Source organism: Balaenoptera ricei, chromosome 6 (genome assembly GCF_028023285.1).
Source record: "Balaenoptera ricei isolate mBalRic1 chromosome 6, mBalRic1.hap2, whole genome shotgun sequence".
Lineage (NCBI taxonomy): Eukaryota > Metazoa > Chordata > Mammalia > Artiodactyla > Balaenopteridae > Balaenoptera > Balaenoptera ricei.
In genome coordinates, this window is record NC_082644.1 from 42,552,769 (window position 1) to 42,578,683 (window position 25,915).

The window sequence follows — 25,915 nt, forward strand, 5'->3', positions numbered from 1 at the left end:
TCCAATCTTTTCTCTCATTTATTCAGCAAATATTTATTGTTTACTAAACTGCAAAATCCATTAGAGCTTCTAACGTTTGAGCTTTGCAGCTGGTCACCCAGGGCTCTGCTTCATCTGGACCAGCCTGCATCTCCATCCTCTTTTTTTGCCTCATACTTTAGGTTGCAGCAGCCCTGAACTGCTTCTTCATGTGCACTGTGCTGTTTCTTTGTGCACTGCCCTTGCTGTTCCCTTTGACTGGAATCTTCTCTCTGATTCCTTTTTCCACTTCCTGCTCCTCACCTAATTAGGCTGCCCACTTTCACCTAACTAACCCAGTTAATGTATAGGTCTCATTTTAGGCCCACCTCTTATCGGAAACCTTCCTTGACACCTCCTTTCTCCAAGTCTAGGTTGGATACTCCAGCTTTGTTAAATTTAAAAAAAGCTAAGTAAGAAATTTAGTTCCTCTGTTGCACCAGCTACATTTCAGGTGCTTGATTGTCACATGGTGGCTACGTTAGTGTTTAGAACACTTCTATCATTGCAGAATATTCTTCTGGACAGCGTGTTCCAGGTTACCAGATTTCTGGCCTTGTGCGGACCATCAGATCACTTGGGTCCCTTAAGAAATAATCAGAATTTCTTTCTGACCAGTCCCTACAACTCTGGAATGAAAAGTGTGGGGCTGAAAAATAGAGAATTAGGATTTACCCACATAGATGTGGAGATGGGGTTGCTCAGAGAGAGTAGCAAAGCACCCCACATAAGAGGAGCTAGAGGAGGGGAGAGAGAAGGAAGGGAGGAGAACCTGGATAGGATTATTATCTGGTCATTCACTTGCAAATATTTATTATATTCTTGCTGTATGCTAGGTATTAAGTGCTAGGGGTATAGTGGAAGGAAAAATGGCCTTGACTTCTGCTGTCATAGAGCTTGCAGTTGATGGAGTTTTACTGGATGAGTTATATTGAAGATCCAGGAACATCCATCCTTTTGTGCTCCCCATATTCTAAAATGCTTCATTCCTAGAAGTTGGAATTGGAGGCTGAAATGGGCGAAGATATTGCTTAAGTTTAGTTACATAAGCATCGTGTAGTCACTGCTTCAGTTTCTCAAGGTGTAGTAAATAAGAACATTATAACTTCAGAACTTTAGAGGGAATGAAGCACGTGAATGTGTGTTTGTGTGGGGCGGGAGGGGTAGGTGCTGTTATCCTGCAAAAGTCAGCCATGCTCCCAGCTGTCCACTGGATTCCCTCCTGTCCCTGCTATCCAGCTGTCCTCTCTTCAGGCTTCTTTTATTATTACTGTGAGTAGTCAGTCACCAGATGACTTATTTCCCAATGCTTAATGAAGACATACTTCACTTCTCAGTCCATTACCTGCTCATTCATCAGTTTCCAGCAAGAGCAAACAGATGCCCCTCTGAACACGTAGCATTTAGAAGTGGGACTTGCCTGTAGCACCATCATCATTTGAGGCTCTGGGTTTAGGATTTTAGATTTACAGCTGACTCTTCATGCTCTTGCATCAGCTCCCTCACAAAGGAGCTGCCTTTTAGACCTAACTCTGGCCCACATTTAAGTTATTAAATGACTCATCTCTGACTCTAGATTTCTCCACTCCAGCCTGCCTACACACAGCGTCATTTCACCTCACTCTGCAGCTCAGGCCCTGGCAGTTGTCTCCTATGGATTGTTAAATCTCAACTTTTCGGCCTAGTGTTCTTTCAACACCTTTGCCTTCTTTGGGTGACTCTCTGGGGCAGCTCCTCTGGGTTGGCCAACTAAAGTCTGCTTCTCACCCCTCACCCATGGCTTGTCATTGCTGAAATCTGTACCATCACTTGTGCTTTTTGAAGTGGAATGTCCACTCCCACTCCTTTTCTTTCTTATCAGTCCCCTTGGCTCTTGGCTTTTTCTACTGGGCAGTTTCCAAAGCCTTTCCTGACTGATCCTATTTCTGTGACTGCACGTCTTCAGCACTCATTTGCTCACTCTGCTTTGCATTATTCTGTCTTTGCAGATGGTAGTGAAACTCTGATTTTGAAAAATCTGGTTTCTTTTCTCTTGCCTTTGGATACAAAGCTTGTGCAGAGCGGCTGATTGAGTGTTGCCTTGCCTGCAAGGGGCGTTTCTCAAAGAGAGGGTATTAGAGGCTTGAGCATTAGTAGGCTTCTGGAGTCTAGGGAGGTGTCCCAAAGATCTAGTCTGTCCCTCCCACAGTTCCCTGTTCTGCCCCTAGGTGATCTCATCCTCTCTTTTTACCCTGACTTCTATGACATGTTGATGCCTCTCATATATATACATTCAGTTAAGGACAAATATTTCCTTTTTGTGTCAGAGCTGGTCATAATTCTTACAACTTTAACAACCTTGTGGCATTTACCTTTATAAGCCCCTGATTCTTTCTCTTCCCTGAAACACTTTCAGTTTTACTCGAAACTGTGTCTTCTGAATTGCAATTCCCAAGACTCCAAATAAAGCACTTTATAGTCTCAAAAAATACACACACACACACACACACACACACATACATATATATATACACACCTTCAGTCCCTTCCCCTCCCTGAGCTTCATACCCGTATATCCTAGTGTGACTCTAGGATCTTCTGCAGGCAACTTAATCTAATTGTGTTTCAATCTGAAATCATCCCTTCTTCACTTATCATTTATCCCTAAATTATGTCTCCAGTGTATTCCTCATTTTGGGTAATGAGTATTTCCAAATTAGAAATCTTGGTTGGTGTCTCCCTTCACTCCCTTGTCATTCCCCAAATGCAGTCAGCAATAAGTCTACCTTCGCAATTTCTCCTGGCTCTTTTTCCTCTCCATCCTCTTTGTTCAGGCCTTATCCCTCTCCCGAATTTCTGCTCTTTCTCTTCTACTGATATCCTACATGACCATAAAAGTTGTTTTACAAAAGAATATCAGACCCTCCAGTAGTGTTGTGCAGGTTGTGTATTGCACAAAGGTGCTGCATTCACGCTTTAGAAATTGTAGGTTTGTGTATTTATTATGACTATCTTCTGGCAGATGGCAGTAAAATATATTGTTCTAACATCAGTATGTTTTGACAGTTAAGGAATGGAAACCTTGATGCCTATGGAGAACATCCTCTGTTCTTATGTCCTTAGTTCTTTGCCAGGCAAGCTTCTCACCCTTTAAAACTGAGCATGAATATCCCTTCCTCGTGAAGCCTTTTATGATGCTCCCTACAAGAGTCAGTCATTCCTTTCCCTGGGCTAAGGCCATATTTGGCTACTCCCTTCTTATAGTAGATATTACATTATGTTGTAATAATTGGTATATGAATCTGCCCCATTGTACTCCAGACCCCTGAAGGCTAGGGACAATGTTTCATCATTCTTTGATCCTCAGCAGGTAGCTTAATGTCCAGCACATAGAGTGTATCAATAAACATAACAAATATTTGATTGCATAGCATGACTGAGGCACAGAAGTAAATACTTTACCCATATTGTTTTATTTAATCCTCACAACACCTTCATGAGTCCTGTCATTATCACATTTTACAGGTGAGGAAATTGAGACTAGGGAGGTGAAGTCACTTGCCTCAAGATGAACAGCTGGTAAATGGCATGTGTGGTGGTGCTGGGGTGTGGCCCTGGAGGACCTGTGCTAGTTTTTCCAGCGATTCTCTTGTGTTTTGTCTCTCAGAGTAATGATGCGGGTGTGCTGGTTGGTGAGACAGGACAATCAGCACCAGCGAATTAAACTTCCACATTTGGAAGCAGTCATGGTTGGGCGCAGCCCCGAGACCAAGATCACTGACAAGAAATGTTCTCGACAGCAAGGTAACTGGTCATAGGATTGTGGAGATTACCATGTTTGGTTCCCTCAGATAGTGATAATCAAAGATGTACATTTCCTGGATGTTACTGATGGAAAACCTTTTGTGTGCCATAAACAAAACTCAGGAACTGAGCTCTTCTAGCCAGTGCTAGGGCCCCATGCACTCCTGACTCCACCCTCTGAAAGTGGTTAATATTCAGTGTTGGGAGCAGGCAGGTTCTATCCTGTACTGTGGGGTGGTGGAACTGAGTTCTGCACTCTGCTTTGCCCAGGGAGATTCCTCTTTGGGCAGTGAGACAATTGAATTCTGGGATTTCCAGGTTGCAACCATGTCTGAGAAGTGATGGGATGGTTTCATCCTTTACATTTTGCCACACACAGAGGGTGTTATCTTTAAAAGACTATGACATCTAGCTCTTGAAATGTCTTTTGTGGGATTTAATGAAATGAAAGTCCTTAGGAAAAATCTTTACCATGTACCTCATTTTTTACGTGTAAACTCCAGACATGTTCACTGCTACCAGGCCTCCCCCTGCAATGTGTTTGCCATAGTAGGGGTTCCTAAGGCTTGGAGTCTGCAGCACTGATTATGATTTTTCCCACATGAGTTAATCTAAATGGGAAAAAGAAAAAAGCCATGCTTGAGCTGGCTAAGCCAAACATACAGAAGTAGACACTGCTTCTTGTTCTCTGTCTGCCTTGTCACAGCAGCAGCTGTAGGGATGTGTATGTCAGCCTGTCCAGAAGCTTTTTGTTCACGTATCTGAACACAAGTATTTAGTGTTACTTCTTCCCACACATGCTCAGACTGTTCTGTCCCTGCAATCCTTTTTCTAGAATATTCTTTCTACTCCTCCTACCCAAGGCCAGCTGAACTTCAGTTTTCTAGGAACGTATCTTTTACCTTTTTCTTTGTTGAAGGCATCTGATGGTTTCATACAATAGTGGAAGTCTTGATTTAATCCTGAGATATAAGAGCTTGTGAGAGAAATGAGTCCCCTTTCCTGACTGCAGAGTCTGTGATCCTGAGTGGGCCAAGGGCTCTGGAATAGGGAGACTTGTGGGGATTCAGTGAAGCTGCCTTATAAAGATATTAGCAGTGGCTAAAGGAGTATGTACACTGTTGGGCATTTTATGGAAGGACCTGGAGCCCTAGCCACCTGAATAATGGATGATTTTGCTCTTGGGCCTTTGAGGAAACCCTTGTCACATTGCCTCCTGGAGTGAGGCTTCACTGTCTTGTAGGGAGAACAGGAGCAAGTGCCTGGTTCTTCATGGCATTTGGGTTTAACTTTTTTCAATCTCTTTCAGTACAGTTGAAAGCAGAGTGTAACAAAGGATATGTCAAGGTAAAGCAGGTATGTCTATTTGTAACTTGGATTTCCATGTTATACTTGATGATTTTCTTACACTGTTGACTTTAGAGTGTCTGTGCCAGCCAATAAAGGCTTCTCTGTCACGTGTGGAAGTGGCAGAGTAACAGAAGTGAATATTAAGCACAGTGCCTGGCACATAGTAAGTGGTGAACATAGGAGTAGCTGTATTGCTAATGGTGTTATTGCTATTATTGTAATTATTTTCTGATTATTCCATAGGTAGGGGTCAATCCCACCAGCATTGACTCACTCATAATTGGGAAAGACCAAGAGGTGAAGCTGCAGCCTGGCCAGGTCCTCCACCTGGTGAATGAACTTTATCCATATATCATAGAGTTTGAGGAAGAGACAAAGAACCCTGGCCTGGAAACACACAGAAAGAGAAAGAGGTCAGGCAACAGTGATTCTGTAGAAAGCGATGCTGCCCAGGAAGCTGAGCCCAGTACAGGACTAGAACCTGGGAGCAACCCTAGCCAGTGCTCTGTGCCTCCAAAGAAGGAGAAAGATGCATGCACCAAAAAGGTGAGGGTAGTGTGCTTGATAGATGATGTGGAGATTAAATGAGGTGTAATGACTACTTAATTGTTTTGTACGCAGTAAAGCCCAGACATGCCTAAGGGGTTATTAACCATGATGAAAAAGTCACTTGTTTGTGTCACCAGTCAGTTGGGTGAATATCCCTTCACGTACTTTTCTCTTGAATTCCTGAGGTAAGCCCCTTGAAGGTAGGGTGATAATGGCAGTGTGCTTAACACTGAGCTGCTAAAATGGGTCAGTGTATATCTATAGAAGGTTAAGATTGGAACATTCTTCATAGATCATGTGATTCACATCCTGATGTCAAAGTGGAAACTTAGGCTGTAGATGGAGTGGGAGAGGGCAAAGAAGATGCAATTCACACTCTGGTGTTTCCAACCTCTGTCTAGACATGCAGCTCTGAATATGGGAAGAAAATGGGAATGGCTTATGGTTTATAAAGGAAAAGATTGAGGTAAAGAGATATAGTTTAATTCTTAAAGACTGACCTTATTTCCAAGTTTGGTTGGACTTTGCTGATGTCCAGTATTAACTACTGCCAAATATAACTATCGCATTTGCGATTTACATTGCCCCTTTTTGCTCTAGGAATCATTGGGCCACTGGAGTCAAGGCTTGAAGATTTCAATGGAGGACCCCAAAATGCAGGTCAGAATAAAATTTTGGCATTGAAATACATTTCACGTTTTAAATGATCACTCCACAGAGTTCATAACTACAAATGAAATCAAAGGAGATCAGTCCTTCTGAGTGAGATTCATTTTATTGGACTATTTTGTGAGATCAAGTGGCTTTTCTCATTGTCAGTAAGTTAGCAACTGGAATTCTTTGGAGCGAAGCCAAGTTTTTCAAATGAATATCCCTTCTGCTTTGTTCCTCCTAAACTTCTGGGTACTATTATAAGGGAAGTTGTGTTAACCTTAGTGTGGTCTCTTTCAACAGAGTGTCGGATAATGTATAGTGACTGTAATTACTGGGCTACCCTGGGATTAATAGTCAGGCATCATCCGGGGAGGAGTCTTTGTTCTTAAATTACATCCTGGGGTGACAAGGAGCAAGATCTGATAGGGCTTCTTGGAGCGCACTTGCGTGTGTCATGTGGTCTGCTGTGTTAGAGTGAGAAGGGTGCATTTGAATTCATGCCTGCAGGGGTTTTACATCAGATCCTCAGGAACTATTTTGTACTGTGCCTCTTCTGTGTGTTCTGTGTAGTGTGGTGACTGAAAACACAGACTGGAGTCAACCAGATCTGTGTTGGAATCCTAGACTTCCCACTTAGTACTGATAACTATGTGACCTGGTGCAAAACACTCAATTTATCTGAGTCTCTGTGCTTTCATCGGTCAAAATTGGGATACTAAGACCTTCTGCACAAGATTGTGGTGGGAATTAAGTGAGTTAATGAATGTGACAGTATCTGGCCCACACAAGATGAGCTGTAGATGTCCGTTTCCTTCTCTTGTGCCCCTCTGCTAGGTTTACAAAGATGAGCAGGTGGTGGTGATTAAGGATAAATACCCCAAGGCTCGTCACCACTGGCTGGTCTTACCATGGGCCTCCATTTCCAGTCTGAAGGCTGTGACCGGAGAACACCTTGAGCTCCTCAGACACATGCACACTGTGGGGGAAAAAGTGATTGCAGACTTTGCTGGGTCTAGCAAACTCCGCTTCCGATTGGGCTACCATGCCATTCCCAGCATGAGGTAAGCCTTGTGGGGAGTGCTGGTGCGTCCTGGTTCTATCTAGGTGGACAGATGGATTCAGCCTGGGTCTGCTGACTGTGCTCATAGCCCTGAGGTCCAGGGGAGTAGGGTGGGGTGTTTCCAAGGCAGGTGGGCTGAAACTTCAACCCTCCTGCCTGACTTGCTTGTAAGCCTTGAGTTCCTACTTCTGCTTATAATTCGATAACATACAGTTCTCTGTTCTTCTCAAAGTGTAAACTCTGAGAGCCTAACTTATGAACTAGATGAAGCAGCTTCATTGCCATCGGGTGAAGAGCTGTGGTCAGTGGCTTTTATCAGATTTTTCGGAAACATCTATAACCCCTAAATGATTAGGGACCATTGCTTTGAAGGAGGCAAGCATCACTGAATTCTTTCATGACAGCCTAGTAGATCTAAGATTTAAAATAAAATGAGAAAAAAGTGTAGAGCCTGTTTTCCTTTGGCTCATACCCAGAAGGATTCAGAAAGGAATGATTGATTCTTTTCAAGGAATGCAAGCAAAGCAGATCTCCAATTCTTTTGAGCTAAGCAACAAGATAAGCAGAGTGATTGGGTTTCTGAGTCTTTATCTTAGGCTGGTTTTTTTTTTTGGGTGGTAAAATATACATAACATAAAATTTACTGTTTTAACTATTTTCAAGTGTACAGTTCAATGGCATTAAGTATATTCACATTGTTGTGCAGCCATCACCACCATCTATTTCTAGAACTTTTTTCATCTTCCTGAACTACCTCTCATTCCTTCCTCCCCCCAGCCCTTGGCAACCACCATTCTACTTTTTGTTTCTATGAATTTGACTTCCCTAGGTACCTCATATAAGTGGAATTATACAGTAGCTGTTGTTTTGTGGCTGGATTATTTCATTTAGGATAATGTCTTCGAGGTTCATCCATATTGTAGCATGTGTCAGAATTTCTTTTGGTTATTTTATTTAATCACCTAACAGTCTTCACATTTTATTAGGTGGGTAATTATGACCTAGATTACTGGTCACTTTAACAAGTAAAATTTTTGTGCCACATTTTTTCCCCATCAATACTCTTTATTTTAAATTGAGGCATGACTTACATACAATAAAATGCACAATAAGATCTATAGTTTGATCAGTCTTGATGTATATGCCATGTAACTATCACTGTGATCAAGATACAGGACGTTTCTATCATATCCCAGGAAGTTCCCTTGTGCTCCTTTCTTGCAATCCTCCCCTCAATCCCCAAGTGTTGTTCTGCTTTCTTTCAGCATAGATTAGTTTTGTCTGTTCTAGAACTTCATATAAATGGAATCATACAATGTATACTCTTTTTCTGTCTTTTTTTGGTCAGCATAATGGATTTTGAGATTCATGCATGTTGTTGTGTATATCAGATATACTTCATTTTTTTGCTCTTGTATAAATACCCAGAAGTGGAATTGCTAGGTCACCGGGTGGAAGTTATGTTGTATCTCATTAAAAAAATATTTTTTAATTGTTAAAACCTTATTCAAAAATTTAGGACAAAAAGTCACCCATAATCCTATTTCCCTAATGCTGCAGAGCTCATGACTAACAGCCCTTGATCACAAAGCCCTTTTCACGTAGTAATCATGGTGTACATACCTTTTTTTTTTTTTAATTTTTAATTGAGGTATAGTTGCTTTACAATGCTGTGTCAGTTTCCGCTGTACAACGAAGTGAATTGATTATATGTATACATATATCCCCTCCCTCTTGGACCTCCCTTCCCCCACCCCCATCCCACCCACTGAGGTCACCACAGAGCACCGAGCTAAGCTCCCTGTGCTATACAGCAGGTTCCCACTAGTTATCTATTTTACACATGGTAGTGTATATATGTCAATCCTAATCTCCCAATTCATCCCACCCCCTGCTTCCCACCCTGTTCCCACATCTGCTGTTGTGCTAAGGAGAATGCTAAAGGCAAGAGCTGTGACTGGTGTGGGTGGGAAGCAAAATGACCAGTAAGTAAAGTTTCTTGTTACATATCCTTTTATGATCACTCTTTATGATGTCATTTTGAATAAATTAAAGATAGGAAGGAAAAGGTAATAAATTAAATATTTTTTCTATTGTAAAAGTAATATATTTTCTATTTAGAAAATATAAAACTGGAAGTATGAAGTAGAACAAAGATCTTCCATAATATCACCACTAATTAAACTCTAGACCTTATTCGAATTTCAGCCATTTTTCTTTCCACTTTTTTCTGCTCCAGGATCCCACATTGCATTTATTTGTTGTCTCTCCTTAGTCTCCCTGGTCTGTGACAGTTCCTCCTCCTTTTCTGGTTTTCATGACCTTGACACTTTTGATGAGTACTGACTAGTTGTTTTACGGGATGTCTCTCAATTTGAGTTTGTCTGATGTTTTTTCATGACTAGATTGAGGTTATGCTTTTTTTTTTTTTTTTTGGCAATATACCACAGATATGATGTGTGTCCTTCTCAGTGCATCATATCAAGGAGTGTATGATGTCGAGATGGTTTGTTGCTCATGATATTCACCTTGATCACTCTGTTGAGGTGGTGTCTGCCCGGTTTCTCTACTCAAAGTTACTATTTTTCCCTTGTAATTGATGAATATCTTGGGGGGAGATGTTTAAGACTATGCTACTATATATTTTCTCCTCGAACTTTTGCCCAGTGATTTTAGCATCTATTGGTGGATCTTGCCTGCAACAGTTATTATTATGGTGTTTACCTAATGGTAATTTTGTTTCCCTCATTCCTTCTAATTTATTAATTGGAATTCCTCCGTGTGGAAGAGCTGTCCCTTCTCCCCCATTATGTATTTATTCAATACACGTATGGACTCATGGATATTTATTTTAGTCTATAGGATTTAATTTAATCTATCTCTGTTTATTGCTCAAATTGTTCCAGCTTTGGTCATTGGAAATTCCTTTAGATTGGCTCCTGTATCACTTTGACATGCCCCAAACATTTTTTGAGCTCTTCCTTATTTTCTGGCTCCTTATTTTTTGGAACAAGATGTTCCAGGCTTATCTTATATTTTTCCTGTTCTAGCCCTGGAATGAACCACTTTTCCAAAGAACCCTAGTTCCTTTTAGTGGATAATGACATTTATAAGCCAAGACCAGGGCACGAGGTTTCTGCAGAGAGAAGTGGTTGGTTCCAGAGTGTCTTTGCTTCTAGGTCCTCTTAGCAGATGGAGCCAGGAAATACATGCATGAATCCTAACCCACACAGATACATACACCTCTCTGTTTACCTGCCTGTACATGTATATGGAAAGCCATGAGCTCACGCTGATGCTTCTGATTCCAGTCTTTGTATAACGTTCTTTTTATCTTTACAGAATCCAGTCAAAATACTGTTTTCCAAACTTAATTAGGTAGTTATTTTCTTCCTGACCCCCTTCAGTGTGGTTCCCTTTTCATTTGTAATACAGTTAGGTTTATTTGTTACTGCTTATATTCCATTTTAAATTCCCACACAGCACTGGTTGGTTTTGATGATTTATTGGGGGAATGTGAAATATTACTGATTCTAAGAGTCAAAGCTATACAAAAAGTCATCCTACTTGGTTTAACAAGTCCAAAAGCAAACTCTTGGTTTTCTTCCTCAAACCTGCTTTTCCTGAAGCTTCTTCATCTCAGCAAGTGGCACCTCCCCAAACCCACATCCAATCCATTAGTTGGTCCTGTTGGTTCTATTCCGGAATATATTCAGAATTGGATTGCTTCTTGTCATCTCGACTGCTATAGCTCCTGTCTAAAACATGATTATTTCTGGCCTGGACTGCTGCAGCAGCCTCCTAACTAGTCTCTCTGTATCCATCCTTACCCTTTCTACAGTCCTTTCTCCACACAGTAGCCAGAGTGATCTTTTAAAGTGTCAATCAGATAACAGGACTCCCCTGCTTAAAATCCTTCAGTGGTTCCCCAGTGTAATCAGAATAAAATGCAAACCCTCTGCCAACCTATAAGACCCTTTATGATCTGGCTCCTACCTAGTCCCTGCTCCTTGTTTCCAGCCATTCCAGTCATATTTCCTTTCTGCTCCTTGGTTGCACCAAGCCCTTTTTCAGGGCCTTCACACTTGGTCTCCCCACTCCCTGAAATGCTCTTTCAGATCTTTGCTTTCATGACTGCTTTCTCAGCTCAAATCACTGCCTGGGAGAGGCCTTCCCTGGACACCCTAGCTACTTAAAGAGGCAGCCTCTACCCTCCGGCACTCTCTATCCCATTTCCCTGTTTTATTTTTTTCTTAGCAATGTTAACATTTTGAATTTTCCTTGTTTATCTGTTTACTTATTTATTATTTCTCTCCCCTCATTAGAATATAATTTCTGTGAGGGCATAGGCCTTTCCCATTTTGTTCACTGCTAAATTCCCAGTGCTAGTACAGTGCTTGGCCCGAGTAGGTACTTAATGAGCAGTAAATAGTCTTTTTTTTTTTTTTAATTAGGGTATAGTTGCTTCACAATGTTGTGCTAGTTTCTGCTGTACAGTGAAGTGAATCAGCCATATGTATACACATATCCCCTCCCTTCTGGTTTTCCCTCCCCTCTAGGTCACCTCAGAGCATCGAGTAGAGTTCCCTGCGCTATACAGCAGGCTCTCACTGGTTATCTATTCCATACATAGCAGTGTATACATGTCAATCCCAATCTCCCAATTCATCCCATCCCCTTTCCCCTCTCGGTGTCCATGCGTTTGTTCTCTATGTCTGTGTCTCTATTTCTGCTTTGCAAATAAGATCAGCTATACCAGTTTTTTAGATTCCTCATATATGCATTAATATATATTGGTTCTTCTCCTTCTGACTTACTTCACTCTGTATGACAGTCTCTAGGTCCATCCATGTCTCTACAAATGACCCCATTTCGTTCCTTTTAATGGCTGAGTAATATTCCATTGTGTATATGTACCACATCTTCTTTATCCATTCATCTGTCGATGGACATTTAGGTTGCTTTAAATAGTCTTAAGTGAATGAATGAATGAGTGGAGTTAAATGGAAACACTATCAATATTTTACATACCCATACTTTTTGTCATTTTGATTAAGCTGGGTTTAATGGTCAATCTTTGTTTCCTCTCAACTAGCCATGTACACCTTCATGTGATCAGCCAGGATTTTGATTCTCCTTGCCTTAAAAACAAAAAACACTGGAATTCTTTCAATACCGAATACTTCCTCGAATCACAAGGTAAACAGTGTTCTTTGGTTTTTACATTTGTTTCATTTTCTCAGTTGTTCTTTTTTTTTTTGAATTAATTAATTAATTTATTTTTGGCTGCATTGGGTCTTTGTTGCTGTGCACGGGCTTTCTCTAGTTGGGGCGAGAGGGGACTACTCTTCGTTGCAGTGTGCAGGCTTCTCATTGCGGTGGCTTCTCTTGTTGCAGAGCACTGGCTCTAGGTGCGCGGGCTTCCGTAGTTGTGGCACGCGGGCTCAGTAGTTGTGGCTTGCAGGCTCTAGAGTGCAGGCTCTGTAGTTGTGGTGCACGGGCTTAGTTGCTCGGCGGCATGTGGGATCTTCCCAGATCAGGGATCGAACCCATGACCCCTGCATTGGCAGGTGGATTCTTAACCACTGCCCTACCAGGGCCCGTCTCAGTTGTTCTTATACTTGATTCATTTGTTTCCCAAAATAACTTGGCTTCAAAAACCCATGTACAACTTTGTGTTGCCTGTACAGAGAGCCCCATTAAAAGAAACTGGGTTATTTGGATTGTAGTAGGATTGCCACTTTGCTGTGAGCAGCCTTCTTGGGGGACTTAGAATGCTGTTATATCAGGGTCTAAAAAAGATTGTTTATTTTAACAATGGGGGACTTCAGAGGTTGTCCTGAGAATTATTGGAGTTCATGGATCTGAAAGCTGTAAACAGTTATTTCTTCCTTCTGCCAGCAGCTAGGAGGAACTTGGGGGCTGCCTTCTGTCAAGAGTGGTTACTTAACAGGGGAAGGCTGTGTATACAGAAGGAAGCATTTCCCAGTGTGTATACCATGGAACTTCATCATGCTGGGATGTTAATGATGACAGCTACCATTGACCAAGGGCTAACTAGGGGTAAAGCCCTGTGATAATAAGCCTTTGACATAGTAACATGGATTGCTTAGAGTGTATCCTGAAGGAATGTAATCATCTCAGAAATAAGTTGCTCAGATTTAGAACCTGACTGAGCCCATTTTCCCAATAGTGAATGTAACCTCAAGTTTACTAGCTTTAAGGATACCTGGCATATTTGGGAGTCAGATTTTCTTCCTTCCTTCCTCCCTTCCTTCCTTCCTTCCTTCCTCCCTCCCTCCCTCCCCCCTCCTCTCTCTTTCTTCCTTTCTTTCTTTCTTTCTTTCTTTCTCTCTCTCTTTCTTCCTTCCTTCCTTCCTTCCTCTTTCTTTCTTTCTTTCTTTCTTTCTCTCTCTCTCTCTCTTTCTTTCTTTCTTTCTTTCTTTCTTTCTTTCTTTCTTTCTTTCTTTCTCCTTCTTCCTTCCCTCCTTCCTTCCTTTCTTCCTTCCTTTCTTTCTTTCTTTCTTTTTTTGTATCTGGGCTCTAAACTCTATTTCCTTGCTTGCAGCTGTGATTGAGATGGTACAAGAGGCTGGCAGAGTGTCTGTCCAAGATGGGATGTGTGAGCTCTTGAAGCTGCCCCTCCGTTGTCATGAGTGCCAGCAGCTGCTGCCTTCCATTCCTCAACTGAAAGTGCATCTCAGGAAGCACTGGCCAAAGTGATTCTGTGGAGCCTGAACTTCTGCAGCAGGTGTGGCTGATTGTTTAGAGCAAATTCCTGACACCTGTTCTGGATTGTGTGTGAACTTTTATTTCTTGAATTAAAACATGCAATTATTTTTTTTTTTCAAAGCTTGTTCTATTCCTGAGTGGCCACAATATGGGGCGACTTGAATAGTTCAGGAATTAGGGTTTGTCATGGATGTGTTCTCTGGTGAGGGTGGTTGGGATAGGCCTGGCCCACCATCTCCAGGAGCCACATCAGATCTGACTAATGGGAGCAAAGCCATGTTCAAACTGATCAAACACAGGATATAGAGGCAGAGGGCTGCTTATATATTTCTGTTTCTTACATTTATCCTCCCTCCTCAGAGGCAGGTGGTACCCTTTCATCAGAGCAGCCAGAATGATCTCTTATTTATCTCGAAGGCACTGATTGGTCTTGTTCTCTGATGTTAATCTGGTCTGTAATATTCTCTCTCTTTCCCTCCTTCATAGGGAGACTTAGTTTCTTCTGTTCCCTTCATTGCTTTCTATCCCAAACCACCCAAATGCTCCTTTCCCCAGGAAGTCTGTCTCATCAGTTCTCCTTCACTCTGAGCAAACAGGCTAGGTGAGCGGGTAGAAGGATGGAGTTTTCTTCTAATATCAGGAGTTCCTGGATGGTATGGAAATACTCAGCCATATGTTCATCACAGTTCAGCTGTCAAGTCTTCTTGGTGTCTTGCTTAGATCTGTTGTCTGAAAATAAAGTTCATTTGTTTGGGGTATCTCTCTTAGGTAATTGAAAACTATCAGGAGTTCAGCTAATAGTCACAGAGTCAGCTCTGATGCACAAAAAGATAGTTGTTGAATGAAAAGTTGCACAGAACCCCATTGCTTCACTTTTCCCTCAGAACAAATTTGGATGGAACAGTTGGATTAAGTTACTTTTTGGATAACATCAAAACTAAAGGTGAAGGGAAGTCTGAAACATTATTTTTGATCAGTTGTTGATCTATTTGACGGTGTGACATTTTTTGCTCTTGTTTGTAAAAAAAAAAAAAAAAGAACATCTTAACAATAACTTCTCTCTGAGGAGAGAAAAACCTCAATCCACAGAGACCATATTTGACCTGTGTCTTTCACAAATAAACAAGATGCCACAGTGGTTTTTTGGTGAGCATGGGTATAGTCATAATTAGTAGTAATTAGTGATTATAGCAGCTAACACTTGTCCAGCTCCTTTGTTTCTGGTATTATGTTAAGTACTCTATCCAAATGATCTCTTTTACTTCTTACTGTATGTAATTCTGGGGTAAGTACTATTTTTTTTTTTGATTTTATTTATTTATTTATTTATTTATTTATTTATTTATTTATTTATGGCCGTGTTGGGTCTTAGTTTCTGTGTGAGGGCTTTCTCCAGTTGCGGCAAGCGGGGGCCACTCTTCATCGCGGTGCACGGGCCTCTATTGTTGCGGAGCACAAGCTCCAGACGCGCAGACTCAGTAGTTGTGGCTCACGGGCCTAGTTGCTCCGCGGCATGTGGGATCTTCCCAGACCAGGGCTCGAACCCGTGTCCCCTGCATTGGCAGGCAGACTCTCAACCACTGCGCCACCAGGGAAGCCCCATGGGGTAAGTGCTATTGTTATGCCCCTTTAAAGGATGAAGATCTAAGAATCTGTAAAAGATCCTGGGCTCCAAAGTTGATCTTGGTTCTGGTGCATTGAACTCATTATTTTCCCTCTCAGCTGAACAGTAAAATGCAGTACTAACCAGCAGAGGTCATAGACCCGCAGGGGCCTTGGGCCCGTGCTGACCAAAAGTTTCCATGGCTTTCGTTGATTTCTCTGAGGCTGGTCATTTCCTTTAAAGCCCTTTTGTCCAACATTTTTCGTCTCTGTCCTCTGTTCCTTCTGCATTCCAGGAATGTAGTCCTTATCTTATCAGCCCAGCTTATCCATAAATAGTTCCTTATCCAATAAATAGTTCCTTCTGTCTGGTTCAACTCTGGATCTTTGAGCCTGCCCAGTTGTCTGCTTCCTCTCCTGCAGTGGTTGCCTCCTTACCCTGTGGCCCATGGCCTTCTCCCTCGACCCTGTAGAAGGGATGTGGCTTCATAGCTTTTCCTTTGATGTCAGGATGTCAGACTCTGGATTCAGATCTGGGTTCCAATCCTGGCTCAGGTACTCAGAGCTGAGGGATCTTAGGCAAATTACTTATTTTCCCTGAACTTCAGGGTTATAAGCATTAAATAGAATAATCCATGTAAAAGATTTAGCATAGTATCTGGCACAGAGAAGGGCTCGATAAATGGTAACTGGAAGCCTCTGCTTTTATTTTGGTGGGGGCAATGGTGGGGATTGGGAAAGAGGGTTCACTTGATCTATCCCCTTCCCCACATCTGATGCCTTAGAACCCAGAGAAACTCTGTTTCTAAAGGTATACTCCATGGACTCCTGAGACCAGAATTACTAGTTTCCTTTTAAAAAATATAAATACCTGGGTTCTACCCCAGAACTATTGAATCACAATCCCCTGGGTCTAGGAATCAGCACTATATAACAAACATTCAGGATGATCTTTATTCATACTAAATTTTGAGAACCAGAGTATAAATCAGCCCTTGGCTTCAAAACAGCTTGCATTTCTGAAGCTTCCAGATTAGGCTGTGTCCTGCCAGGGCACATACTGTATTTTCTGGTTGGCTTTCTGGGCCAGTTATGGGTCTTCCTTCCCTCTGCAGGGTCAATGTTATTTCAGGATCCAGGAAGACCTTGGGCATTAGATGAGGGAGAGTGACTGGCTGTAGCCACCAGCCCTTCCTTTCTGCAGGGGTTGGAGGGAGCCCCTCTGGCCCCAGGCTCTTAGGAGCCAAGTTGAGCTGATGACTTCTCCTCTTCAGTGGCTCCCATTCCCCTCTTCCTGCCCAGGTCAGTTTCAGAGGCTTGGCTTGGGACCCTGATGAATGTAGCTAGCCGTACACTCAGAGCATATATGTTTTTTCCTCTCCTGGGTTTGTCTCTTTGATATCCAGGGATGAATAGTCCCTTCAGGGACCAGGCCATACTTGGGATGGTCATTAAGAGTCTCTGCAGGTTCAGTGACATTTCCTGGAGTTTCATCACATACATTGGATATGGCTAGATATCAGAGATTCAGGGCTCGTCTGACAGAATTGGCCTAACTGCCTCTCTCTGTCCCAGTAATGCCAACTTGGAGACTTCCACAGAGCTCTTCCATGGACTAGATTAAAAAAAAATATATGATAGGGAAGTCCTTGGTGGTCCAGTGGTTAGGACTTGGTGCTTTCACAGTGGTGGCCCGGGTTCAATCCCTGGTCGGGGAACTAAGATCTTGCAACCTGTGCGGTGCGGCTGAAAAAAAAAAAATGATGAAAGCCATCAAGCCTACTCCCCAGGATAATGTATATATACACATTTTATATACATTAGTAGGGAGTTTATAAAGTCCCTGAAGTGCTTCCATAGACTCCCTAGTGGTCTGTGGACCTCAACTTATGAACCTCTGCTCTGGTGAAAAGGTTCATCATGTGTCTGGGATTTCAGGAGGTGTCTGCGATCACTGTGGAAGACAAGGGGCCAGATCCCATCTCCAGGATGTTTCTGGGATGCTCTCCTTTGGTCTCAGTGCTCCTTCCTCAGCCCTTTAGTAAATACACATCCTGGGGGCCTCTGGCTGGAGTTGGAATCTGGACCCTGGAACTGCTGGCTGCAGTTTAGCCACCACACTCAGGCAGGAGTCTTGGGAAACAGGGAAATCCTCAGTGGGTCTGAGGGCTTTGGGGACCTTGGCTGACACTCATCATAAGCTATCTAAAAGACATTGAATTGGGACTTCCCTGCTGGTCCAGTGGTTAAGATTCCACACTTCCAATGCAGGGGGTGCGGGTTCGATCCCTGGTTGGGGAACTAAGATCCCACATGCAGCACGGCTAAATGAATGAATGAATGAATAAATGGCATTGAATCTACTTTACCAAAATGAATGTCTAGGGGAAAACTGTACCGATCATCTGCACAAATAGATCAGCTGCACCATGATTGTATCTCAGGACTGAAGACCCAGTACAGCTTGTAGCAGCTTGTACTGTTAAACTAAGGCAGAGATTTTACTGAGGCCCCAGCCAGTGTACTTGAGAATTACAGAACATTTAACTAAATTTCAGGTAAAGTGCCCAGTGAACTTTAAGAAATAGATATTGCAGAAGGATTCAATTTAATTTTCCACCTAATCAATAATGTTATATAGTTTAGCATATCAATATTAAAATCAAGATGAGAATATTTGATAAACTGCAACCAAGGAGAGACTGTATCACAGACAGTATAATATGTGAGAGATAATGAAGGAAAATTTGGAAATGAGGTGGCCACCTCTAAATTCTTTGTTCAGCCAGGCTACTCAGTGAGCTTGAATAATAGCTCTTTTAGAAGAACAAATGTAAATAATGACTTGGAGGGGCCAGAAAAAGGATGCAAAATATTGAGGTGTATAGGCCCCATGTCATTCCCTCCCCCAGGTGGGCTATTGTTGACATTATCACTAGAAAAAATTACCTTTCTTTGCCTGTTTAACCCAGATTTATCACTGCATTGCAATTGGGTGGAGTCTTCTCAAGGTACAGGGCATACTGGCATGTAAAAATAGACCAAAAGCATGTAAATCACATTTGTGATGCCAGGTCATAGTATTTTCTCCATTAGGACTATCCTCTTTTATCTTGGCCCTATCATAGCCAGGCAAGACAGTAGTTTTATTAAAATAAAGCAGTTGAATATGGATGGATACTTTAAACTCTAGTCAAGAAGGCACATTTACAATTGAGTTCTTCTCTTACTGAAAGAGAAGGTAGGTAAGATGTGACAGAGCCTAAGTGGAACCTGAAACTGATCAAGTGAATGTCTTACATGGTAGCATGAGGAATAGGCTTTGAACAAATCATAAGTTGGAGCTGGAGGAAAGGGCTCTCAAAGTCCATTAGCTTCTCTGAAATGGAGTAATCTATTATTTATATCTTAATCTGTTAACTTTTTTTTTTTTTTTTAGCAAACAAGCTACCACCAAGGAATGAGCTTTGGGTCTTAGAGTCTCCTAATGAGTAGGGTTCTGATGCTTCCGACTCAGGGAGGGGCTGGTACGTGAGCGGTATGTAAGCAATTGTCAAATGACTCATCAAATCAGTGACATCCTCAAATGCCTGAGAGTTCCTCTCTTGGCAGTTGCTCTCTACCCGGACCTTGGGGAAGGAAACAGCCTGGGCATGGGGCAGTGGGAAAGGAGTTCTAGGATTCTGGGCCACTCACTACTCAATTCCTTTTACCTGTTCCATTTTGCAAATTTATTTTGAGACCATCTATTTCAACTTTGTCATTTTTTAGAAGGCTACTGGGACTTGGAGGTTTAAAGGGTTCATTTAGCAATTTAAACCAGATCTTGGCCTGTACTGGAAGTCTTCTTGACTCTTCCCAGATGCGCTCAGGGTACTGACATCTTATTTAAGAATAAGGAATGGCGTCAGTGCTAAATCCCACTTGTTTCTTGTCTTGCATATTTTCTTTATCTAAAGGTAGAGTAGGAATAAAAGGACTTAGGCCTTGCGCTCTAGAGCCCGCAAGCCACAACTAATGAAGCCTGTGTGCCTGGAGCCCGTGCTCCACAACAAGAGAAGCCACCGCAATGAGAAGCCCGTGCACTGCAACGAAGTGAAGTTCCCGCTCGCCGCAACTAGAGAAAGCCCGCCCACAGCAATGAAGACCCAACGCAGCCAAAAATAAATAAAAAAATAAAAATAAAAAAAAAAGGCTTAGGCTTGTATTTGAAGCTCAGCTCTGTCACATGTTAGCTGTGTGACACTGGAGTAGTCATTTAACCTCTCTGGCCTCAATTTTATCATCTGTGAAATTGAGCTAAAATGTGTAATCCCTGATTGACTGTGAGGATTAAACAAGTGTGAACGTGAAAGGCCCAGGTACAGCACTCATCAATCCTAGTCTCCTCTGCTAAACTAACCCCATCTGACCTGTGAGGCCACAGTGAGTATTCTCTCCAGCAAGTTCTTTTTCCCTTCCAGTCTTGGTTTCTCATATTTAAAACCAGGGCTTTGGACTAGATAATACTTAAAGTCCCTCCCAGTAGTAAGAGGGACTTATAACTTGCTTCAGGCTCCAGCTGGTTAGCTTCTATTGCTGTGTCCCTAAGGTCTCCTTTTATTCTAAGATCAAAATTGGCAGATGAGCTTTCTAAAATACAGAGATTCTTTACATCCATGCCCTTAACTGTTAAGTAAGTTTTAAAAGAAGTCTTCATCTGCCCCAGTTTATGCTGATTCTGGACCCATGGTGGGGAGCAAAGGGCATGGCTGAATCTAGGGGTTTAAGTGACATCATTAGAACTTTCCCTTTCCATCTCTTACTTCTGCTTTCCTGTGTTGACTCTCTCCAGGGGGCAACAAAAATAGCCATGGGCCTCAGAGAGAGAGAGGACAGTCCTTTTCCTTGACATTCCTGCCCAAGTATAGAAAGGACCCTGAGTCTTCTGCTTAGGTCACATACTCATCTCTGGACTAATCACTGTATCTCTTAGGAGGAGACGTACCCTGGCCATTTTGAGGAACAGGACCGTCTTGAGGTGAGAGGGGTGGAGGGCCACAGGACTGATGGCCCCGCTAGAATTACACAGAACAGGGGAGAGCAGTTTGCAAAACAACAGATATTTACCACTCACATGGACTGCACACATCATTCCAAAATGCTGGTAGCTCCCTTAGCCCTATGCCATTGACATGGGATCTAAGACTAAAATGGAGGCAGACAATCCTGGGCTTCTGGTAGCTACAGGTTGAAAGTTGACACAACCCACTGCCCCGACCCCCAGCCTGTACTGTTTGCCTTCATTGGAGGAAAAACTATCTATTCAAATTGAATAGTTTCTCGCTAAGGACCTTTTGCAGAAACTTCTCCAGAAGCTGTAGGATGCACTCTTACAACACTGGCTAGAGTTGCCAGGGTCCTGAGGCACCTCCATGTCCTGGCTCACTAGTAGACCACCAGCTCTGCTGCTCTTTCATTGGCTGCTCTTTCATTGGCTGCTCTTCCGGGGGTAGGAGGCCAGGGCCAGGGCAGAGGAAGGGGCTTTGGGAGTTGCCTGAAAAGCCAGTTGAGCAGGTGGATTCTTTTTTGTGTGTGTGTGTGTTGATTCCTTCCTTCTTTTCTCCCTTCCTTCCTTCCTTCCTTCCTTCCTTCCTTCCTTCCTTCCTTCCTTATTTTAACATCTTTATTGGAGTATAATTGCTTTACACTGTTGTGTTAGTTTCTGCTGTATAACAAAGTGAATCAGCCATAAAATGTTCCTGACAGAGCAAGGGGAGGAAATAGGTAAAATACTAAAATGTGATCCCTCCAGCTTGTCAGGCATTAGGGAAGAGACCCAAGATTTTGGAGAAAGGCCCCAATAGGCACCCCTATCTGAATACCCCACCTGAGAAGCTGTTAGTGTATGTCTCATGTGAATGAGAAAAAGGCACCCTCTGCAGGTGGAAGCTTTTAGCCCACACTCACCCCTGAGTCTGGGGCTCATGTAGGTCATAAATGTGCAACCTTACAGGGTGGGGACCCTGTTTCTCACCAGACCATGAGGTTCTCTAGAACAGATGCTATTTCTTTGGTTCTCTGACATGTACCCAATAAAATTCAGTGTACCTGGAACATAATAGGATCCCAATAAAATTTTGTTGAATGAGAAACCTTGTGTCATACTTTGAAAGCATATAGGAAACAACTCTTTCTGTTGCAGCTGGATTTAACTGTCAAGCCTGTGGTCTGTGGAGGCTGCATCTGGCTTTTGGAAACATTCTGATAAATATCCTGCTGCCATTGTCTATGAGCATAGTCTCTCTTTTTTTTTTTTTAAACATCTTAATTGGAGTATAATCGCTTTACAATGTTGTGTTAGTTTCTGCTGTATAACAAAGTGAATCAGCTATACGTATACTTATATCCCCACATCCCCTCCCTCTTGCATCTCCCTCCCACCCTCCCTATCCCACCCCTCTAGGTGGTCACAAAGCACGAGCTGATCTCCCTGTGCTATGCGGCTGCTTCCCATTAGCTATCTATTTTACATTTGGTAGTGTATATATGTCCATGCCACTCTCTCACTTCGTCCCAGCTTACCCTTCCCCCTCCCCATGTCCTCAAGTCCATTCTCTATGTCTGCGTCTTTATTCCTGTCCTACCCCTATGTTCATCAGAACCATTTATTTTTTTTAGGTTCCATATATATGTGTTAGCATTCGATATTTGTTTTTCTCTTTCTGACTTACTTCAGTCTGTATGACAGACTCTAGGTCCATCCACCTCACTACAAATAACTCAATTTTGTTTCTTTTTATGGCTGAGTAATATTCCATTGTATATATGTACCACATCTTCTTTATCCATTCATCTGTCGATGGACACTGAGGTTGCTTCCATGTCCTGGCTATTGTAAATAGTGCTGCAGTGAACATTGGGGTGCATGTGTCTTTTTGGATTACGGTTTTCTCAGGGTATATGCCCAGTAGTGGGATTGCTGGGTCATATGGTAGTTCTATTTTTAGTTTTTTAAGGAACCTCCATAATGTTCTCCATAGTGGCTGTATCAATTTACATTCCCACCAACAGTGCAAGAGGGTTCCCTTTTCTCCACACCCTCTCCAGCATTTATTGTTTGTAGATTTTTTGATGATGGCCATTCTGACTGGTGTGAGGTGATACCTCATTGTAGTTTTGATTTGCATTTCTATGAGCATAGTATCTGTTATGGATCGGAATTAGTGGAACATAAAAATGTTCATGTCTTCCCACATAACGTTCCAGATTATCAATCTTTGCTAACAAACCAGGTGATAAAGGCTATTGGGGTTTTCCATACCTTTTCTATGAAGGATCTATTTTTAGGGGGAGTATTATCTTTGGCCACCAGATGGCAGCGTTTGAACAATAAAGTCTTAATTTGTCCTTTTTTTTTTTGCAGGGGGGAAAAAGTTTTATGTAACTTTTATATTTTAGAATCAGTGTTTTAAAATAAAATATAGAGGGGTTTTAAAAATAAGGTTTATGTGTGTTTAACTGATCTCCTAATTAAGATAGAAGTTTGACAGAAAACGAGGGTGTAGGTAAGAATATAAAACATACATGATTGATAGAGGAGGCCATTTGGCTTGGAGGTTAAATAGACTCTAAAATTGGCTAGAGCCATGGTTGAGGTCTGATTCTGGCACTTAACAGTGGAGGGTCTTGGACATGTCAAGTGCATGGTAGGCATTGAAAAATATGCTATCTCATTTCCTCCCATTTCTTAAGTTGACCCCAAGGTTAGTAACTCTTGTTCTCATCACAAGTATACCTGGAAGCAGCACTGGGAACAGACATTTCTGCTGGGCATAGCTTTGAAAAGTGGCATCATTTTTACATTGACTTAATTCTCTGATGGTTCGATATCAGAGGAAGCACTGTCAAAGTGAGATGGTGATCCACAGAGAAGGTAAAGGGCTGTGTGTACATTTTTCATGGGCCAGTTTCCCCCAAAGCCTCTTTCTGATAAAAGAACCTAGCTTCACCTCTGTCCTCCAGCTCTTTCAATGCTTCTCTCTTCTAAACAGGCAGAATAAGTGCCCCAATCTCAGATAGTACCAGAATATTAGAGCTGGAAAGAACTTTACAAACCAGGGCTCCTGACATTTTGAAGGAGTCACAGGTTCTGAGAGGTGAAAGCTATGGAGTCTCTCACCATACATACATTTTCATACAAATCAATTATCTATCGATTTCGTAGGGCAGAGGTTCTCAGCTGGTGTGTGTGTGTGTGTGTATGTGTATGTACATCCCTTTGACCCTGATTATTTTGAACCGTCTGGTAGGGCATTTTTCCAAACCACATACAGAAATTCACCCTGCTACCAATGGGAGAACATCTAATACTGTGTTTTGCGGGCAGACAAATGTTTAAACTCTTGCCTCAAGAGTCTGTTAAAATTCTTTAGTCTAGTAGCCTCTGATATCCCATTGAGTCATTTGGGACACAGAAGTGATTGTTTTAACACCAGTGACAAACTTAAGTCTTTATTAAACACCAAGAACGCTTATATTCCCAAACTCATGGTGGGAGAATATATACTAAAATGTTAATTAGTGGTCTTTTCTGGATGGTGAGAATGTGGGTAACATAAATTTCATTATGTTGTGAATATTTCTAATTAGCTACAGTGAATATGTTTCTGGGAATGTGAGAAAAACCAAGTTTTATTTAAAAAAAGTAATAGTTCACAAGGGAATGCAATCAACATTCAGTTAATTTATATTAATAACTGGTAAAGCCGAAAATGACTAATAATTTTAACAAGTCATATCACTTCTCCAGTCCTCTATAGATGGAAAGACATCCTGCAAGGCCAAATTCCAAGCCTTTAACAGGTTCAGTTGGGCCTGAGAATGACACAGATGAAGGTAATTCATGTTCTGGATCTGATTTCCCTATCACTAGATTTAGAAGACTAGATTTTCTCTGTTTGCCCACAACCTCAATCTCTGTTTCTTTCACAGAGATATCAACTACATTTTGTTCAAAATTGTTATACACAGCAACTTCCTATTTGTATTTACAAATGTCTTTCAGCAGCCATTGAAGTCCCATGATTTCCCTTGTGTTATGTTGATGTGGCATGTTATATTAGGTTTCCAAATATTGAACCATCCTTGAGTTCTGGGAATGAACCCTCTTGGTTCCTGAGGGCTACTTTTTCAGTGTTGACTTGGACTCCAGGAAACATTTTTGATGGGGTGGGAATGGGAGATAATGTTTATAGGTTAGTTCATGTGTGAGTGCTTTGTGGCCTGGAAGCCAGACTTCAGACATAAAGATCAGGATAAGTGGAGGAGCAAATAGGACCTGAAAATCAGGAGGAGAATGGTCAGGACTTTGGCTTCAGATATCCTTTGTGGTAGAGAATTCAAGTAATGAGAGAAGTGGAGAGGCAACAAAAAGAAGTCAGAGAAGCTAAACCAAACTACATAATGAAAAGGGAGGAAGAGAAAGAAGATACAGAAGGTGAACATTTGGAGAAGACCTTGAGTCATTTGGGAAGTGGGAGCTTTTTTGAGTGGTCGGGAGAACTAGGGAAGGGAGGAGGAGATTTTGGAGAAGGGTTACTCTCCCTGATGTGACCTGGATCCCCTTTAATAATTTTTGAGAGTTGAAAGCAAAGATTATATACGTCATCTTTTTGGGGGGGGGAAATTTTGATTTCTGTTGTTTTCTTTCCATTGCTCGTATCTTGCATTTTGTGTTTCTTCCTTTTTTCTTGAATGCATTTGCTGAATGTTTGCTTATATTATAAAGTGATATTTTTCAGAAAAGTAGTTCTTGCATTTGTTAGTTACTTTCATGATTGAACTTTTTAAATAATGAAAATATTTACTGCTATGAATTGATTGCTGGATTGGATCTGAGACTTACGGAGACTGCCTTGGCTGTTGATAACAAGGAAATATTTAATCTAATTTTAAGACCTGAACCATCAGATTTCCTTGTGTCCATTGAGAAGGCATATGTTCAAGATGCTAAAGTGGAAGTGGTATGTTTATCCCTAGAATAAGACTTTGTTCCTTGTACATGTCACATGTATTTTTTCTTTGTATTTTCTTATAAATGAGTAGTTGTATTCAGGTGCTCTCACTTTCTCCTTACCTGTATCACAGCAACAAAACAATATGACCTAGGCAAGGATCTGCCATTAG

At 41.9% G+C, this 25,915-nt stretch overlaps 1 protein-coding gene across 5 annotated transcripts in view; it reads left to right on the forward strand.

Annotated features, from left to right (window-relative positions):
* APTX (aprataxin) overlaps positions 1 to 24,617 on the forward strand; it is a 38,878-nt gene extending 14,261 nt beyond the window's left edge. For 3 of the 5 annotated variants that reach the window (XM_059924612.1, XM_059924611.1, XM_059924613.1), the window contains exons 2-8: positions 3,665 to 3,801; positions 5,111 to 5,157; positions 5,395 to 5,697; positions 6,301 to 6,360; positions 7,189 to 7,415; positions 12,510 to 12,613; positions 13,983 to 14,253. In XM_059924612.1, the coding sequence (XP_059780595.1) occupies positions 3,669 to 3,801; positions 5,111 to 5,157; positions 5,395 to 5,697; positions 6,301 to 6,360; positions 7,189 to 7,415; positions 12,510 to 12,613; positions 13,983 to 14,137 (1,029 nt within the window). In that variant the 5' untranslated portion in view covers positions 3,665 to 3,668 and the 3' untranslated portion in view covers positions 14,138 to 14,253. Of the gene's footprint in view, positions 1 to 3,664; positions 3,802 to 5,110; positions 5,158 to 5,394; positions 5,698 to 6,300; positions 6,361 to 7,188; positions 7,416 to 12,509; positions 12,614 to 13,982; positions 14,254 to 19,187; positions 20,775 to 24,539 lie in introns of those variants that run through there. The other 2 variants (XM_059924610.1, XM_059924609.1) reach the window with 2 other exon arrangements.
* The last annotated feature ends 1,298 nt before the right edge of the window (positions 24,618 to 25,915 follow it).